The sequence below is a fragment of the Castor canadensis genome, chromosome 5 (assembly GCF_047511655.1).
Source record: "Castor canadensis chromosome 5, mCasCan1.hap1v2, whole genome shotgun sequence".
NCBI lineage: Eukaryota > Metazoa > Chordata > Mammalia > Rodentia > Castoridae > Castor > Castor canadensis.
This window is the reverse complement of record NC_133390.1, coordinates 67,567,997-67,588,461: the sequence shown is the minus strand read 5'-3', so window position 1 is coordinate 67,588,461 and position 20,465 is coordinate 67,567,997. Positions and strand designations below refer to the sequence as shown.

The 20,465-nt window shown below is 39.0% G+C and overlaps 1 protein-coding gene across 2 annotated transcripts in view; it reads right to left on the bottom strand.

The window, feature by feature from the left end:
- Timmdc1 (translocase of inner mitochondrial membrane domain containing 1) overlaps positions 1 to 18,485 on the bottom strand; it is a 48,881-nt gene extending 30,396 nt beyond the window's left edge. The window contains exons 1-6 of one of the 2 annotated variants that reach the window (XM_074073220.1): positions 18,078 to 18,275; positions 15,698 to 15,770; positions 15,354 to 15,519; positions 12,107 to 12,195; positions 11,397 to 11,464; positions 2,827 to 2,905 (exon numbers count right to left, since the gene is read on the bottom strand). In XM_074073220.1, coding sequence (XP_073929321.1) covers positions 2,827 to 2,905; positions 11,397 to 11,464; positions 12,107 to 12,195; positions 15,354 to 15,519; positions 15,698 to 15,770; positions 18,078 to 18,141 — 539 coding nt within the window. In that variant the 5' untranslated portion in view covers positions 18,142 to 18,275. Of the gene's footprint in view, positions 1 to 2,826; positions 2,906 to 11,396; positions 11,465 to 12,106; positions 12,196 to 15,353; positions 15,520 to 15,697; positions 15,771 to 18,077 lie in introns of both variants that reach the window. The other variant, XM_020176543.2, reaches the window with a different exon arrangement.
- Between the last annotated feature and the right edge of the window lie 1,980 nt (positions 18,486 to 20,465).

Below are 20,465 nucleotides of genomic sequence, written 5' to 3'. Positions count from 1 at the left end.
AGTGGAGGAAGGAATTACAGTTTAGTAAGTATAGTTTCAGTTTTACAAGATGAAAAAATCCTGGAGACTGGCTACACAACAATATAATATACTTAACACTACCAAACTGTTCACTTAAAAATGGTTAAGACAGTAAACACTATGTGTTTTTTTACCACAACAAAAAAAAATTGAGCTGGGGGCATGGCTCAAGTGGGGCCTGCCCAGTGAGTACTAGGCCCTATGTTCAAATCCTAGTACTGCCAAAAAATGTTTTTGCTAACTTCGACAACTTTTGCCTTCAAGAGTTGGCATATTAACACTACAACAAAAATGTAAGCAGTGAATTATGAAATGCTGAATATTTTTTATTTTAATTTTTAATTTTTTTTGGCAGTACTGGTGTTTGAACTCAGGGTCTCGCGCTTGCTACTCATGTGCTCAACAATTTGAGACACTCTCTCAGTCCTATTTTGTGTGGGTATTTTTGAGATAGGGTCTTGAGAACTATTTGCCCGGGACTGGCTTCGAACTATGATCTTCCAGATCACTATCTTCCAAGTAGCTAGGATTACAGACGTGAGCCACTGGTGCCCAGCCTGAATATTTTCAAAAAGAATTTACAGTATATTGCAGTACCCCTTCCCAAAAAAAGATGGGAAGAGAGGGTGGTTAGGTATGAGTTGGAGTTGGCAGGCAGAAAGGGAACAAAAACACAAGGGGTAAGCAAGAATGTGCACCACATACCTGGGTACATTTTCCCAAACATCGTGTTCCACTATTATCCTGTTGGGCTACCTCTTGGAACAGTGGCTAACAGTCCCTAACAAGTTCTTTCCTAATCCTAAAGGTTAGCCAGAGGCCTCACCTACATCTCATTATATTCAAATTGCAATTTTTGTATATTACTTAGTAGGTAAACTACTCCTAGTTCCCTGATTCTTGGAAATGTCCTCCCACATCTCAGAAATCCATACATGTTTGTACATAAAATTAATACATCTAATCACCTACAGCCCTTAAAAGTGCCTAAGACCAAAGAGCTTGGTGCACTTGGGTGCTTGGTGGGGTTGTCTGCCCTCACCCTACTCGGAGGGTGTACTTTTGCTTTTTGCATTGGCACTTTAGTTCTTGGTCAAGCTTCTCACGCTCAGTTTCCTATGGGGGTGTGTTCACTTCTGCATTTGCTTTTTCTTTCTTTTTTTTTTGTTTTTTTTTTTTTTGGTGGTACTGGGGATTGAACTCAGGGCCTCACACTTGTTGCATTTTCTTCAAATAAATCTTGCTCTGATAAAATTTTTCTGTGTGAATTCTTTCTTCAGTGATACCAAGAACCTGCCATTCATCTCTGCTGGCAGGTAGAGGGGAAGGAGAACACTTTTATTCAAATGAACATCAACTGATGAAAACAGAAGGACTGACGAAGTAGCACATCAACATTTTATAACCACTTTTCTAATAACCGATTGCAGTATGGACCATCACTAGAGCAAAGTCAGCAAGAGAGGAGAACACTCACACAGCCTCACCCTACACACTGCTTACTAGTCATCTTTGCAATGGAGAAATTTATAGGCACCACCTTAACTGAGTGTGGTAGGCAGAATTCTAAAATAGTTTCCCCCAATTTGCTGACCTAATCCTTCCACTGTGAATATGATGAGAAATTATGATTATGTTACAAGGAAAAGTGGATTTTGCAGATGTAATTAAGGTGAGTAATCAGTTGAATGAGTTAATCAGAAAAGAGATTATCTGGATATTTCCTGAAAAGATGAGTCTGGGCTGGGGGTGTGGCTCAAGGGATAGAGTGCCTGCTTAGAAAGCATGAGGCCAAGTTCAAACACCAGTATCACCACCAAAAAAAAAGAAAGATGAGTTTTCTCTGGCAGAGTGAAAGCAAAAGATGAAAGCATGAGAAGGAGTCAAGGTGCTGCAGCTGCTGTGAACATGAAGGGGGCCCATGAAAAGGAATGTGGATGGCATGGAGAGAAACAGAAAGCAGAGTCTGGCTGACAGCCAGCAAGGAAACAGGAACCTCAGAGCTACAGACAAGGAATTCTGTCAACAAACTGAATGAGCTTCTTTAGCAGATTCTTCTCCAGAGCCTCCACACAACAGCACAGCCTGGCCAATACCATGATTTTGACCTTGTGAAACCCTGACCAGAGGAGTCATCTATGACCACGTAGACTATGGATCTACAGAATTGTAGGATTACAAATGGGTGTTGTATTAAACAGCTAAATTAATGGTAATTTGTTAAACAGAATATAAAGCCAAAACATCAAGTAATTGGAGTTAACACCATTTACAATGGGTAATGTAATGTCTCTTCATGTAACATACAGAGGGCAGATTTCATCTATGTTGCATTCCCAACAAAAACATTTAACCTAAATCTAATCACGAGGGGACAAAGAAAATTGAGAAATGTTCTGGGCATTATTGTGGTAATTGAGTAGTTTTGAATATACACTCTACCTTAGGTGCATTGGAATAATGTTTATTGTGACAATTGTATTATGATTTCATCCTCGGAGACAAATGCTGATGTATTTAGGAGTGAAGTATCATGAGGTCTCCAATGGTTTAGTCAAAAAGCAAGGAAAAAAAAAAAAAAAGGAAAAAGAAAAAAGAAAAAGAAATATATGCACATTCCCCACACATACAGAAAAAACAATATGGCAAGATGCTAACAATCAGTGAATCTGAGGAAAGGGTAACATGGAGCTCCAAAGTACTCACACATTCAACTTTGCTGTAGTAATGAAACTGTTCAAATTATTTTAAAGGCAAGGCATTAATAAAAGTTGTATGAATTTAGAATCAAACCACAACACTTACCCCAATAAGGCTCCAATTATACCACCAGCCACTAGGCCTCGAATGCCTAAGTTTATTCTGAAAAGACCTCCTGTGACAGCTATTTAAAAAGAAAAAGATAATACTAAATCACCTTTAAATCCCAGAATTCCATTTAAAACTTTCTTTCAATAATAAGAACACAGACCCTGAAGTGACCTTTCTGAACTCAACATTAATATCCCACTTCAGCCTAGATTTATTTCTGAATCTAAAATGCCCACACAGGTAGCTTCCTATCTACCCTGTAGATTCCAAGGGAAAAATGTCCTATATATATATATATGAAAATATTCTATACACTAAAAAAAAAAAAAAGAGTCTCTCAGTCTGTTCTATGGATCCAATGTCATCTCATTCTGCTTCATTTTTGTCCATTTTGCCCTAAAAGTCTGCAATTTTTTCCATTCCATCTCTTTCTTTCTTCCTCAGAAAAGCTTTCCCAAAATTAATAAAATCCTTCACTAGCATCAGTGGCTTATGCCTCCTCCTAGCCTCAACCTAGCTGTACTGCTACACTGCAGCTCTTAGGCAGGCCTGCAAGAGGCAGCATTCAGCCTACAATGCCACCTGGTGGCCAGTTCAGGGGATGCACCTCTTTCCACCAAAACTGCCTATTCATGATGTGCATTTACTTTCCTCTTTGTGCACGATGCAATTAATGCCATTTCAGGTGGTAACAATTTTTACCTTTTTTCAAGGTGCTGAGGATTGAACCTTGGGCCTTGCACATGCCAAGCAAGCACTCTACCACTGAGCTATATCCCCAGCTCACAAATACTTTTTGGAGGGGGAAAAGGGCGATACTGAAGTTTGAAGATGCTCCACTTGAGCCACACTTCCAATTCACTTTTTTTTGTTGTTGTTGCGGTACTGGAGTTTGAACTCAGGACCTACACCTTAAGCCACTCCATCAGCCCATTTTTGTGAAGAGTTTTTTTGAGCTAGGGTCTCTTGAACTGTTAGCCTGGGCTAATTTTGAACTGTGATCCTCTTGACCTCTGCCTCCCGAGTAGCTAGGATTACAGGTGTGAGCCACCGGTGAATATTATATAGCCATTATATCCTACATTTTTTTTTTTTGGCAGTACTGGGGCTTGAACTCAGGGCCTCATGTTTGCTAGGCTTTGCTAGGTAGGCGCTCTGTCACTTGAGCCACTCCACCAGTCCCCCAGCACACAATTTTTAAAAAATAACATTTAAGGTTTATACTTTTTATTTAAATGTTTATACTTATTTTAAAGATTTTCTAAATTAACAAGAACCAAAATCACCTTTAATCTCATTACCCAGAGACAGTAAGAAGTTTGGTTTTTGTTTTAGTTTTCTAAGTTATTTTGGAGATGGGATCTCCTGAACTCTTTGACCAGGCTGACCTTGAACCGCAATCCTCCCTATTTCAGTCTCCCAAGTAAAGGATAACAGGTGTGAGCCACAAGCACCCAGCTCAAGTTCTTTTTTAAAAAAAATTCTCTAATTTTGATTTGAGTTACTTTCAACTTACAAACTAATAATAATAAAACTGGGCTAATGGTAAACTGTTTCCCTATCTTTGTTAGTTTTCTGTGAATAATAAATACCCTCACCCATTTTGAACTTCACCAGAGCACATGTTCTTAACAACAGCTGCCCTCAAGATAAGCAATTTTATACAGTTTAACTTATCGGGGTTATATCAGAGACTAACGAACCTGGAGAATATCAACTCTAATCTTCACTAGTTTCCATGCAGAAGATGGGAAATACCCAATTCCAGCCCACTCTAGCCATCTACAAGTGTGTGAGAAGCACTGTGAAGTTGGCAGCTCAAAGGCACATGCTCACCAAGACTGAGACCTAATTTCAGGGCTCATATGTGACCACCACATTACTCAAGGCCTATTTGCTACAGTTCCTTTTACCTACTATACCACGTCTGGTTCTCAAGAAATAATTACAAGACATACTAAAAGGCAAAACATCATTTGAAGAGCATCAAACCAGCATCAGAACCATACTCAGATGTGGTAGAAATATGGGAATTATTAGACTGAGAATTTTAAACAACTATGATAACAATTCTAATGGATAAAGTAGACAGTATGCAAGAAAGATGGGCAATGTAAGCAGAGAGATGGAAATTTTAAGAACTAGCTGAGCACTTGTAATCCTAGCTACTCAGGAGGCAGAGATCAGGAGGATCATGGTTCAAAGCCAGCCCAGGAAAATAGTTCCTGAGACCCCCATCTCAAAAATGCTCAACACAAAAAAGGGGCTGGTGGAGTGGCTCAAGTGGTAGAGTGCCTCCCTACCAAGCATGAGGCTCTGAGTTCAAATCCCGATGGGGGGGGGGTGGAAAAAAAGAACCAAAAAGAAATGCTAGATTAAAAAGTGTGAAGAATGCCTTTAATGGGCTCACTGGTAGACCAGACAGAGCCGATGAAAGAATCTTCAAGCTTGTGTGTGACTTCAAAAGTTATAACATAAGAGCTGAGTGTTGGGGTACACATCTATAATCCCAGCACTTGGGGGTGGAGATAGGAGGATCAGGAGTCCCAGAGCAGCCTGGTTTACATGGTGAAACTTTGTCTTATATACCCTCCCTCCCAAAAAGTGTAACATAACATAAATGGAATGGAAGAGGAGAAAAGAAAACAAGAAATGTTTGAAACAACAGGCAGAATTCCCCTAAATGTTAGCTAACAAACCACAAATCCAGGAAGCTCAGAAAACACCAAGCAAAATAAATATCCTGCAACTAAACATTGGCATACCATTTTCAAATTGCAGAAAATCAAAGATAAAAGAAAAAATACTGAAGGAAGCTGGGGGTGAAGGAGACACATCTTAACCACACAGGGGCAAAGATAAGAACTGTATCAGATTTTCAGAAACCATACCTACAAAAAGAGAATGGAGTGAAATATTTAAAGCATTAGAAGAAAAAAAAAAAACAAGTGTTTAATCCATTCATTTTTAATATTATTGATATGGTTGGAATTTGATCTTCTACTTTGCTATTTGTTTTCTGTATCTTTTCTTTAATTCCTCTTCATCTTTCTGATATTTTTAAAGTTACTTTTTTATTGTTTTGTTCCAGGATCAATCTACCCCTCTCCCACCTTTGTACTATGTTGTTATGTATGTGCAGTATGTATATTAAAATTCAATAATACAATTATTATTATTATTGCCATACGGGGGTTTGAACTCAAGGCCTTGTGCTTTCAAGGCAGGGGCTCTTCCACTTGAGCCATGCCCCTAGTCCCTTTTGCTTTTAAAGTATTTTTTGAGTAGGGTCTCGCATTCATGCCTTGGCCACCAGCCTGGACTGTCATCCTCCCATTTCCATTTTCCTTGTAGCTTGGATGAAAGGTGCATGCTACCAAGCCCAGCTTTTATTGGTTGAGATGGGTTTCCCAAACTTTTTGCTAGGCTGGCCTTGAGCCACAATCCTCCTGATCTCTGCCTCCCAAGTAGCTAGGACTACAGGCATGAGCCACTGGTGCCCCACATGCTGCTGTTATTATTATTATTATACAACTTCATGTATTTTAAAGAAAGGGGAAAATTATGAAAAAAGAAAAAGATGATTTTATAGTCTTTTATAATAACTATTACCATGGCATCTCCATTTCCTCTTATGATGTCAGATTACTATTTGATATTACTCCCTTATTCTGATACACCTCCACTCTTCTCTACTTTGTACTGTCCTCTAGATTTTTAAATGTTATATGCCTCACACTTCACTTTTTATTAGGCTTAACTTTTTAGATCAGGTAAATTTGTATTGCATTATCTTTAGCAATCATTCCACAACTACCTTTATCAACACTCTTACCTATTCATGTGGATTCAAAGTAACATTTGGTATCTCTTTCTTTTAATATTTTTAAAGGCAGATTTGCAAGCAATGAATTCTTTATTTACCTGGAAATGTCTTTATTTTGCCTTCATTTTTAAAGATAGTTTGCCAGGTACAGAAGTCTCAGTTGACAGCTTATTCCTTTCTGGCCATTAAATTGCCTTCCACTGACTTCTGGCTCCCTTTATTTTTTATTAGAAGCCAGTTGTTAATCTTACTGGGGTGTTCTTTCTATAAGAGAATTTTTTTTTCTGCTTTCAAGATTTTCCTCTTATTTTTCAATTTTTTAAGTATGATATGCTCATGCATAAATCTCTTCGTGTTTACTCTTCTTGGAGTTTCTTGACCTTCTTGGATGTGTAGCTTAGTTGTCATCATATGTGGGGAGTCTGTGGTAACTGTTTTTTTGAAATACTTTTCCTGCCTTCTTTCCCTTTCCTCTCTATCCTGGTATTTCCATCACACATAGCCTGGGACACTTGATGGTGTCCCACAGATCTCTGAGGCTGTTTATTTTTCTTCACTTTTTAAATGCTGTCCTTCAGAAAACATAGTCTATCCAGTTCATTGATTCTTTTTTCTACCCCAAATCTACTTGAGTTCTTCCTTTCCAGTGAATTTTTAATTTTCATTATACTTACAAATCCTGGCATTTCCATTTGATTAAAATTTTCTATCCTCCTTAATCTTTTCTCTATCTGATGACTCATTGTTAATATACTTTGATTTGACACTATTTGAAGTCTTATGTCAACTATCTCTACCAGATAGCTTCCATCACAGGCAATTCCCATTGTTTTTCCCCTAGTTTTTCAAAGTCTTATAATTTTGCTGCTGTTGAAAACTTGGACATTTAAAGTAATATACCACAGCAACTCTGAAGTTGGAACATGTTCCTCCCAGGGGCATAGCTGTGGTTCTTGGTTTATGAAGTCACTTGCCTAGACCAAATCTGGGCAGTTTGTTTTTCTGTGATTGTGGTACTGGGGCTTGAACTCTGGGCCTACACCTTGAACCACTCTACCAGCCCTTTTTTGTAAAGGGTTTTTTTGAGATAGGCTGTCATGGAACTGTCTGCCCAGGCTGGCTCTGAACTGTGATCCTCCTGATCTCTGCCTTCTGAGTAGCTAGGATTACATGCATTAGCTACCAGTGCCCTGCAGTTCTTAGTATTTTTATGTCTGGCTTCCTAGGAATAGGCACTCAATGATTCATCAGAAGTTGTACTTAAACATCCCACACAAGGAAGGCTTCTACCCTTTGCCAATGAATGTGTCTGTAGCTTAGGAAATGCATTTAAATTTCAGCCCATTTATATTATCTTCTGGCTTTTACTTCCTGTGTCCATAAGGACTCACATATAACGAAACACGAGTAGCTTGCTAAGGCCCTCACTGGTCTCTCCTGAGCACACATGGATCCTCATACATGTGCACCATCTTTCAGATTATAGTGATAAATATGATCTTGTTATAGCTCTCTTTGACTTTCATTTTTTCCTTTGCTTTCTTTTTGGTGGTGCTGGGGGTTGTACTCAAGGCTTCACACTTGAGCCATGCCCCCAGCCCTCTTTTTCATTTTTAGTAAGAGACAGCTACATTGCCCAGGCTGGCCTTGAGCTCCTGGGTTCAAATAATACTCCTGTGTCAGCCTCTCAAGAAGCTGGGGCTACAAGATACATCACCATGCCTAGCTGTCTCTGGCTTCATTATTTCCTTGATAACCCCATTAAAATTCTGCCTGGTTTGCTAGTCTATGGCTTGCCCCAAACAGTATCAAAACCACAGACTAGGACTGGGCATGTGGTTCAAGTGGTAGAGTCCATGTCTAGCAAGTGAGAAGCCCTAAGTACAAATCCCAGTACCATCAAAAAACAACAACAAAAAAAAAACCGAACAAAAACTTCAAGCTAGTCATGTGATAATTCCCTTATTGTTTGTAATTTTTTTTAGCAACTTCTTTTGTGATGTGCTCCAAATAAAGTCAGCCCTCTCAAGTAACAGAACTGCTAGTCCTCTCAGCCTGCTATGTCTTTGTGGAACTTAAAACCCCATGATGAAGGGATGGGAGTAGTCTAAGGGTGAAATACCACAGATTCTCATTATTCTTATTGAGTAGATATTCTTGAATAAATAGTTCTCATTTTGTTGTGTGCCTTTGGTTAATTTCTAGCATCTCTAAATGTTTGTTGTCCAGTTTTATCAGTGCTTTTGGGAGAGAAGGTTTGCTAAGTTCCTTACTCAGTCATTCAAGATGGTGAATATACTTTTATGAATGTCCAGATCAATACTATGCAATTATGGTGAAGAGAGACAGCCTTGACATTATGACTTTAGAGGAAATTTCTCTAGTATTCCATCACTAAATACCATTTGGGTTGCTACTTTGAAATAAAAATTTATATCATATCAGATATAGTTTTCTCTTTTTACTTTACTAATAATTTTTATATTCAATCAAGAAACATTTATTATTCTTGACTATGTGTCAAGTGATTGTGACATGAAAGGCAAATACTTTCTCTGAATTCAAGTAAGTTTAGTGAAGAAGGAAAACAAGTTAACAACTATAATATAGTATTGTAAGTTCTCTGATAAACACTATTTGTATTGAATTCAAGGAATACAGAAGAAAAAATACCTAAGCAGAAATAAAGATAGACAAATGGGAGCTATGGATGCTGACAGATGACCTGGGTTTTAAAAGATAAGGTAAGTAGGAATTGAACAAAATGAGTGGGAGGGGGCATTCAAGAAGAGCAACCAATTGATGTAAAGCAAGAATATACTAGGTTTGGGAAATCCAAGGAGGTTTACAAGGCCAAGTCTAAAGACTGGTACATGGAGCCCACATTAAAACAAATGAACAAACAAAAAACTGATGTTAAAATGATAGGAAACTATAGACGAATTTTTGACGAAAAAGCATTAAAATCATGTTCATATTTCAAAAACATACGTAAGAGTGGAGGTATAGCACACCAAGATTAGAAACAGAAGATGTGCTAGTAACAGGAGGAATACAGAGATGAAAGATGCCATGCGTTTAAGGAGCAAAACTGATAAGACTAGAAATTTGGAAAAGGAAAGGAAGGTCGGGACCAAATCTTTCCTTGATGTCTGGTTTTGGCACTTAATAGGATAGAAGATAGAAAACGTAACAGGAAGAGAAAGGAGGAAAGTAGGAGGAATATGAATCTGGTTTGCAAACAGGCATTTGAGTGTATAGAATACTGATGTTCACAAATTTGAAAGGGCACATTCTAGTTGCACTAATACTATCAGTGCCTCTTTCTAGTTATTTTTTCCTCAGTTTTATATTTTAAAGTGTTTCCATTAAAATATTAAAATCAAATTACATGTTTGCTTGTGTGTATACACATATGCAGAAAAAGAGAGAGTACATCTATCTAAGAGCAAGAAAGTAAAGCAAATAGGGTAAAATGTCAACAACGGCTAAATCTCTGTATGTAAAAGGTACACAGTAGCTAAGTGAGATGGTGCACACCTGTAATCCCAGCTCTTGGGAAGCTCAGGAAAGGAGGATTGCAAATTCAAAGCCAGCCTGGGCTATATTACATAGCAAAACTCTGTCTCAAAATAAATAAATAAATAAGAAGACATAAGATGTTTTTTGTAGTTTTCAGTTTGCAACTTTTTTGTAAGTTTGAAATTATTTCCACATAAAAATTTTTTTAAATGTATGTTTGGGCTGGAGGCATGACTCAAGCAGTACAGCACCAGCCTAGCATGCGTGAGGTCCTAAGTTCAAACCCCAGTACTACAAAAGAGATGGACTGGAGGAGTGACTCAGGCAATAGAGTGCACCTGGTTTGCAAGTGCAGAGCCCTGAATTCAAACCCCGGTCCCACCAAAAAAACAAAAAACAAACAAAAAAAACCCAGTACTATAAAAGAGGGGAAAAAAAAGTTATGTTTAGTAAATACAAATGTGTGCTTTGTATATATGAATATCTATGTTAGTGAATAATTGAATGTGTGTGGCAGTTAACTTCATGTACTTTTTAAGAAATATTCAAGTGCTCTTTTTTTTTAATACTCATTTAAAAATGTATTTTAAAAAATTAATAGGAATTATATACTGAGATAGTATGTAACATATTTTGAAATATTTGTACCATGGAGATGGCGAAATCAAGCTAATTAACATATATATTACCTTCCATACTTTTTTTTGTAGTGAGAACTCTTAAAATCTACTCAATAATTTGCAAGTATAATACATCGTTATCAATGATAGGTCACCGTTTAACAGCAGCTCTCTTAAACTTGTTCCTCTCATCTCACATTTGGTTTTATTTATTGGAAGTAGTGGGGTTTGACCTCAGGGCTTCCCACTCACTAGGCAGGTGCTCTACCACTTGAGCCATGCCTCCAGCTCTCTGACTGAAATTTGTGTCCTTTGACCAATCTCTGCCCAATCCCACCTATTTGTTACTTTCTATCATAGAAACCTGTTTTTTTCCATCCCCATTAGACTTTAAAATTCAATAAAAGCAAAGGTCTTGTCTTTTTTATTCACTTAGTATACCAAGGGCCAAATACAATGCTATCCATAAGTATGTTTTGCAAGAATGTTGAATGGGATGTAATGCAAAGCCAACCAAAGTATTCAGCAGTTCTGAGATACAAGTTCTGACTTATTTTCAAAACTATAGTTGAGATTGAAAGACAAAAATGTCTTACCTCCTGCAATGACAAAATGACTCAGAGCATTTTTATTGTGGTACACATTTAGTCCCGTGTTCACTGTGCTGGGAAGAAGGGAGGAAAAGGAAAACATACAATTCAAAACACATCCATTTACCTTTCTGGCTGTTACTGTCATTAAAATGAAAGGTTTAAAAGAGTCTTCTATTTCAGTTCCTGGTCCTAGTCTAGGCCCCTTCAACATGTTCTAGTCTATTAGTACCTATGAGTTTTCTAGGTGGATGTTCTGAAGAATGAACCTAAGAACAATCAAATTTATGGAATAAATATTCACTTAGAAACATGAAGAATGGCTTTGCAGAATTTTTCTTTCTTAAAAACTCTGTATATAAGCAGGTATGGTGGTACATGCCTATAATCCCAGCACTCAAGAGACTGAGGCAGGAGGACTGCAAGTCAAAGTCAACCTGGGCTACACAGTGAGACCTTGACTCAAAAACAGACAAACAAACAAACACCTGCTGTATCTATTTTGATCCTAGTTGGTGGAGCTCTATCATGGATGCAATGCTACAGTTGTACAACTGGACCAACTTCTTATATAGATAACACAAAAATGTCTTGAAAATAAAAAGGCATTATGAATCACTTTCATGTGGGTGTTCAGTTTTTATAATCCCATGTACTCAAAAGATGATTCCTCAAAGAATATCAAGACTGTCTCTCACAGTTCGGAGATAACTCACTTGAATATAGTCACAAACACTGCAGTTCTCCAACTCCAGCGCCAGCCATACCGAATGAAGCCTCGTGTGGCAGCACGGTGTGCACTTTGCTAGAAGTAATAAAAAAGCTGTGAGGTTCCAAGACACCATGACACTTTAGTTATTCTAAAAATGTAACAATGGAAGAATGTTAGCTATAAATTAATCAGGAATACCTAAACAGAAACAACAAAATATCTCAAGAAATCTCCTTTTTTTTTTTTGGTAGTGTGGGGGTTTGTACTCAGGGCCTGGCACTTGCAAGACAGGCACTCTACCACTTAAGCCATGTCTCCAGCCCTTTTTTGGGTTTAGTTATTTCTCAGATAGTGTCCCATGATTTTTTCCCAGGGCCAGCTTTGAACTGTGATTCTCCAGATTTCTGCCTCCTGAGTAGCTGGGATCACAGACATGTGCCACCCGACCCAGCCTAGAAATATTCATTATTGAGCCTTAAGGAAAAGCCTTAGGCACATCCATTTTATCAGGAGATGAAAAAAGAACTAAGAAGTGCTAGTGTCAGCCAAATAATCTATCAATTAAGAATCTAAAGAGAATCTATGTGGCAACCACATGATATAAAAGTACAGGCATGCTCAGAGAGTGAAGAAGACATCTCAAACTCAGGAGCTGGCTTGAAGGGCTCCAACTGTCCAAATCCAGGCCAAAGTATCAAAATAAATGACAATAATGGTCTATTACCCTACAGAAGGAAATAAGAAACCATGAGTACATGTGGATATAAATAAATTATAAATATAGTTATGTACTATAAAATAATGTTTCCATCAAGGATAGACTATATAAATGATGGTGGTCCCACAAGACTGTATCGCCTAGTGAGTGACTTTGCAGCTGACCTAGTTTGCGCAAGTACACTCTATGATGTTCGCACAATGACAAAACTACCTAACAAAACATTTCCCTGAGTGATCCATTTTGTTATGCATGACTGTAGATAGATAAAGAAATATTGGAGGGGTACTTCCTTAGAGGAGAATACTAACCACTAACATTGAAAGAATAACAGGATTAGAAAATGGACATTTGGCAACCACCATCACTACTTCAAACAAGAATCATAATTTAATGTTAAAACTAGAGGGTATAAATTTGATGAAAAATGGGATATATACAAAATCTCAAAGGATCTAACATGTACTCATAAAATACTTATTACAAAAGAAAAATTATTAATTTTTAATGGCTCAATCTGGCAGATATCCAAGTGACTTGAGGAAGCATCAACAGTAAAAGGACAAAAAGATACCATGTGTTTTTGACAGAATGTACTAAGGATACAATATCAATTCTAGGGTGTATCTACTCCCAAACACAGTCTGAAGCTTATGAGAACAACATTAAACAAACCCAAGTTGAGGGACATTCTACAAAATACATGGCCCATCGTCTTCAAAACTGTTAAGTTCATGAAAGACAAAGAGAAACTGTCCCAAACTACAGAGACTAAAGGGGCAAGAAAGACAAATTCTAATCTACTATTAGATTCTAGACTAGAAAAAAAATAGTTTTTACTTCTTTTTTTAAACACTTAAAATTGTTTTAAACAAATGAGATAATAAGTTCCAGGAAAATTTCCATAAGGTCTATAGATAATAGTACTGTGTCAATGTTGATTTCCTGATTTTGATCATCATAATTATGGTTTTTTAAGAGTATGGCCTTGTTTTTAGGAAATATATACTGAATTTTTCATCATGTCTAAACTCATTCTCAAGCAGTTCAGGAAAAATAACAGTATTCACTATACAGAGATAAAGCAAACATAGTAAAAAGTTAAATCATTATATGAGTGAACGGTATATAGAAAATCTTTGCTCTATTTTTGCAGTTTTTCTTTAAACCTGACAGTTTCAAACTACAAAGATTTAAAAAAAAAAAAAAAGAACAAAAAACCCTCAGCTTTACTTTCTTAGCTACACAAAAGGACTTTATTTTTTTCTTTTTGGCAGTACTGGGGTTTGAAATCAGGGCCTCAGACTGAATAGGTAGTTGCTATACCACTTGAGCCATGCCCCAGACCAGAAAGAACTGATATAGAGGACTGGAGGTATGGCTCAAGCAGTAGAGCTCCTGCTTTGCAAGCACCTGCTTTGCAAGTATGAAGCCCTGAGTTCAAACCCCAGTTCCACAAGAAAAAAGTTCCCTTTTCATCTTCATTAAAGTCGCTTTCGTTGAATGATTTGAGTGGGATTCTGTTTCCTGCAGAGACTCTATTAAGAATGAAGATACTCAAAGCACAAACTATAAATTAAAAGATCAATAACTTTGATTACATTAAAAATTGAATACCTGCTAAACATCTATTGAACTGATATAGAGATCTAATGATAAAACAAATGAAAGGGTGGGGTGTGGCTCAAGTGGTAAAGCACTTACAAGTCTAAGCCCCTAACTTCAAACCCCAGTACAACAACAACAACAACAAGTCACTACAGGGGCTGTGATTTCAACCTTTGGGGCTCAAGTGATAGAGAGCCTGCCTAGTAAGTGTAAAGCTATGAGTTCAAACTCCAGTACTGCCAAAAAATTTTTTTAAAAACACTCTATAGAATATAAAATTATAAGTTATTATCAGCTAGTATTCTTATGGAGACTTGTGCATGAGGTATTTACAGCTGAGTCTTGATGATTTAGCAATAGATTAGAAATGTATTCCAGAAAGAAAAGCCATAGCTGTATCACATACATGCCTGTTTTAGAGATAAATGATTGGACAAGCCATGTTGGAGGCACTTTAGCATTAGTACTTCCATTGATATTAAGTATAGACTTTGCTACTCTGGCATACTAAAACCTTCCCAACCCTCTGGGGGCAGAAATCGAGAGGATTGCAAAACCATTAGAGAGAGCCCATATCAGCCAATACCTGGGTGACAGAACACCTGTCATCTCAGCTATTTGGGGAAGCATAAATAGGAGGTTTGTGATATAGGCTGAACTAAGAAAGCAAAGACCCTATCCCAAAAATAACTAAAGCAAAAAAGACTGGGGATGTGGCTCACATGATAAGAGCACTTGCCCAGTATATGCAGAAGATCCTAGGTTCAATCCCTAGTTCGTTCGTTCTCTTTCTCTCTTACTATTACTCTTTCTCTCTCTCTCTCTCTCTCTCTCACTCACACACACACACACACACACAGGATCAAGTGGAAAATGAATCGTTAAACTGGTATGCACCTACATACTATTAAACCACAGTACTTACCACAGCATCAAACTGGTTATGGTAAATTTCTGCTTGGCTATGCTCAATGTAGCGTTGTTTAGCATGAATAAAGGCTGGTATTCCCCCATATGCCCAGCCAATGATGCCTGCTGAAACTGCTGCCTTGTAGATATTCTCAAGTTCTCGTGGAGTTCGCTGCTGTTCACTAAAACATCAAAAAGACAATGTTGTTGGGACATTACCCAAAACACTATGTTCTGAGTTATTACAAATGCTAAACACCACAACATTTTTCATTATGGATAGAACTAATTAAATCTTTCAATTAATTAAGCGGTGAAGTTATATTAAAAGCAGTACAACCCAGACATGGTGGTGCACACCTGCAATCCCAGCACTCGGGAGGCAGACGCAGGATTGTGAATTTCAGGCCAGCTTGGATTGCACAGCAAGACCCTATTTCAAAACAAGAAACATAAAACCAAAAACTTCACAAATCACAAATCTCAGGAAAAATTAATCTATGCTGTTAGAAACTAGGATAGCAACCTGTGGGAAGGCAGTGATCAGAAGGGGCACACAGGGATGCTTCTGGGATGCTGGCAACAATTTTTAGTGTTGGTTACACAGTCATACATTCAGTCTGTGAAGATTCATTTTTTTAAAAGGTGCTTTTTAAACTAAATTTTTAGGATATATTCAGATAGGTACTGTAAGAAGCACTGGGAGCCAGGCGTGGAGGTCAATGCTTATAGCCTGGCACTTGGGAGGCTGAGGCAGGAGGATTGCTTGAGCCCAGGAGTCCCAGGCCTGCCTAAGCAACACAGTGAGATCCCATCTGTTAATTAAAAAATGAACAAAAAAAGCATCAGGAAAACTTATGATGCAGAAGGCAGCATAGGTAAATCTAAAGTAAGGAAAAACTACTGTTTAATTCAATTTATTATTCTTAAATGCATAAGAAACTAGAACTGTTAGTGTTATTTCAAGATATCTTCCTTAAATTGTTGTACTGAATAGCTATGTTTGTAAATATTAAGTTACTATAATAGCCATCTTAGGTAAACTATTAAATGTTATCTTATTTACATTACTAATTTGCTTTCTTCAGAGACTCTACAAGTGTTTATCTGTCAATAATCACTTTAGTTCTGAAATGAGAACCAATAGGTTTTTCAGTTCCTATCTCTACAACTAAAAATCTCTTTAAAAAAAAAAACTGCAATTCTTATACTTACATCATTAGAAAAATACATAATTTAAAATGTGTATTTTCTCTTTTACAGTGACTAGGATCAAAAGCATCTACATAAAACTGGTCTACAGTAAAACTCAGAAAAGAGAAAATGTAAAAGTGCTGAAATTTAACAAGCCAGATGTACATGCTATGCCTCTTTTTTATCCTCTGAATAATTCTATGACATAGGTAATACTTGTCTTCATCTTACAGATATGGAAAGAGAAGCTCTTAAGAAGTTACATGGTTGGTGTGAACAGCTATGAATAATGAACCACAGGGCACAGTAGTGGACTGGATCTGGTCTTATGTAACAAGTGGGGTTGGGGTCCTGGTTCTGTCACTCATGCTAACCAACCTACAACCAGGTCACAATCTCTCTGAGCCTTGGTTACCTCATACACAATATGGAAGGGATGATAGTTAAATCAGATTATCTTTCATGTTTCTTTCAGTTTCAGTATTTTATGGTTCATAATATTGATCAAAATAACCCTCCTCCGTTATATACTGAATCTTTTTTTCTTCTTCTTTTTTTCCCCTGGTACTGTTGTTTGAACTTAGAGCCTTGCACTTGCTAAGCAGACACTACAACTTGAGGATCTTTTACAAATACAGCAAATATTGGAAAGACCTCTGAGAAAAGCTGCGTCATTATTTTTAAACAAAGATGAAAGATAATAATTAAATACAAATCAACCAGCTCCCCTGCCCCAATTGTCTCAGCAACATTATAAAGCTTCTGATTTAACCACTTGGTAACACAGTGTGTGGTCAATTACTTCATGAAAGGGCAAACTTTCACCAGTAATTAATAAATTTAAGTTAATTAATTAAATAGCCAGAGTTTCATTAAGTGAAATTAACTAAATTCAAAATATTATGATTTATCTTGAAATCACATCCTTTATTTAAAAAAATCTAGCTCTTTTCTGCTATAAAAAGAGACCGGGGGCGGGGAAGAGGGCGCAGTTCTGTGGCAGAACGCTTACCTCGCAATGAGGTTTTATATTGGATCTCCTGCACCCCAGAGACAGAGCAAGAGCAAGAAAAACAGAGACAGAGACAGACAATTACACTATTTTAAATTCCTTATTGAGCCAAATAAACATGGGACAACTCTCTGCCCCTGCTCAATCCCCTTCTTGGTGGTGGTTGGTGGAGGGAGTAGTAGAGGAAAACTACAGATCATGAAATACCAAAGCTTGGGGGTCAACTGCAATCACGAGAAAAGAATGCTGGGGTGGATTTCCACAGACTTGGGTCCCAATGGTTTCTGCATGGGCCCAATTTTTCTAATATGTAAAATCTGGGCACTGATTTTAGTAGGATACATCCCTAAGAGCTGACTCGCGATGAGCCTGACCCTAACCATTCAAGAGCCTGTCAACCTACTACCATCCGGCAATATCAGGACCTACGCTGGGGCACACAGTAGAACTGTAAAAACAAGCCACGCCACGAGGGCCTTCGCCCAGGCTGCGGACCTTCCTTCCAGCCCTCCCCCACAGACCCCAGGCTTTTACTCTTTGACAAACAGCTCCCGGAGGCGATCCCATCCGGATTCGAGGTAATGGGGTTCTGGGACATAGGAAGGCAGCTTCTGATTGTCCACAAGGGATTCCGAATCTGCAGCCTCAGCTCGGGCAGCAAAAATTCGGGGGAAAGGATCTAGGGTCCTGCAAAGGAAGCTCCATGGCGCCGGCGGCGGCGGCGGCACCTCCATGGCCCTCTCCCGCTCAGAGGACAGACGCGCGGGCGCTGTGAAGCCCAAAGCCGCCGGGAGGCGCCGTAGGAGATGCGAAGCAAAGCGCGCCAACGAGTGAGTACGCGCGCACAGCGACCGCGCTAATTCGCGGATAGACCCGCCGCCACACAACTAGACATCTCCGCTGTCACTGCACAGGATCTCACTTTGGGGAAAACAGAACAGGAAGTCCCGCCCCTACAAGGGCGAAGGCCAAAGGGCGGGGCGACAGCAGAGCCGGAGCAGAAAGCACTTCCGATGAGGGTGAGTGGAGGCTGCAGCCCTGCCGGAAGCGCGTCCGGAAGTGAGTTGGCAGCGAGTGGTCACGCTGAATGCGGTCCCCGCCACGTTTTCGTCTGGGTTCGCCCAACTTTCTGGGCACACATAAGAGGGTCCTGAGCGTTCCGCTCAGCGTAAGGTGGCCACAGGTAAGTTAGTGCGTTCAGGATGCCGAAATCCCACATCAAAGAAGTGGAGCACATGACTGGGGCAGAGCTCAAGTGGCATGAAAGCGCGAAGCCCTCAGTTCAATCCCCAGTGCCACAGAGAATAAAAAAAAAAAAGAGGAGAAAAAAGCGATCTGCGCAAAAACAAGATCAACACACCCGACTGGGTGGAGAAGCTTCTAGGCTGGGGGACCCACTCTTCTGGTTTCTGGAAAGGACCTAGCCACAGGGGATGGGTCCAAGATCTCAAAAGCAAAAGCATTTTTTTTTTTTTGCCCGGGTTGGCCTGCGGTCTTTCTGATGTCCGCCTCCCGAGTAGCTGGGATTGTAGTAGTGAGCTACGGCACCCAACCACAGAATGCTATATTGAAAAATCAACTTTGGACACTTCTTCACGGGGGAGGATCTCTCTGCTTACTTGCTCAGAAGGAAGTCTTTGATAGCCAAGAGCAGAAACTTCCCATTACAACAGCTACTAATACGTTCTTCGAGGTATAGTTTTCATTAAAATGCAGACGTATAAAATATTCTCAAACTGGTTTGTGTAATTTCCCCTAAACCTTGTTAGTAACCTATTTTTTCATTCTCTTTGCCAGTCTCTTCACCTCTTTTATTCCTTTCTAATTGTAACTTAAAATTACTACACTCTTTAGTAAGAATACAGTAAATTGAATTCTGGGATTTGATAGTTGGAAATCCTAGGGTAAAGACCCAGAGAAGTGTCTGACTAGTGACAGAAGACTTCTGGGTGTGTCTGGAAGACAAGATTAGATTCAACATCCATGGTAGCACTTGCTACATTGTGTCATCTTTTCCTACTTGCTGATTTGCCTCAGTAGACTTAACTGTGAAGTCAGAAATCACATACTTTCATCTCTACCTCCTGGACCTACTTAGTTGTATCTGACATGAAGTAGGTGTCGAGTAAATACATCAAATAAATTCAGATCCCCTGACTGCTGGCTCTAGGCTGCTTCTTACACTATTTTAGGTAGAAGTGGGCACCAGGGTCAAGTCTCAAAGACTGAAAGCCCAAGAGAATGACTATGCACTCTGTCTGGCCTACATGTAGAGAAAGCTCAATGCTTGTGCTTGTCCAGCATGCTCAAAGGCCTGGATTCAGTCCCCAACACTGGAAACAAAAAAACTAAATGCTTTAGATGACCTAGCATCATTCTGGGATGAGGGAGGACTTGCAAAGGGATTGGGTGGAGGAGGGCAGGTACTGATGTTAAACCACTTACCTATAACTCAAATGTCCCCATGATTCTGTAGCCTGTAGACCAGATGAAATCTTATTAACAGGTAAATTTCACTAACTCCATAGCTTCTCTCTCCTTTGGGTAACTGGAGTCTCGTTTGTAAGTCTCCCTTTGTTACCTAGTACCTCAAGAAAGTCCCAGTGCTTTGACTACTGCTCAGCTGCTCCTACAGTTCCATTCCGCTCCCACCCTCCCACATTTCCCAGTTTCCAAAGCCCTCAGATCCTACCTTCTTTTACTAGGGAAATACTCTCCCTCCTATGTGGTCTGATCTTTTCGAAGCCTCTCAGAGCAACACTGTCCAAGGCAAAAGGTGTTATGGAATGTAGCCAGACCACACAGCTCTCTTTTTCTGGGGAGGGGGCAGTATTGGGGTTTGACCTCAGAGCCTCACACTTGCTAGGCAGGTGCTTACTGCTTGAGCCACTCCACCAGCCCAACACACAGCTCTCTCATCCT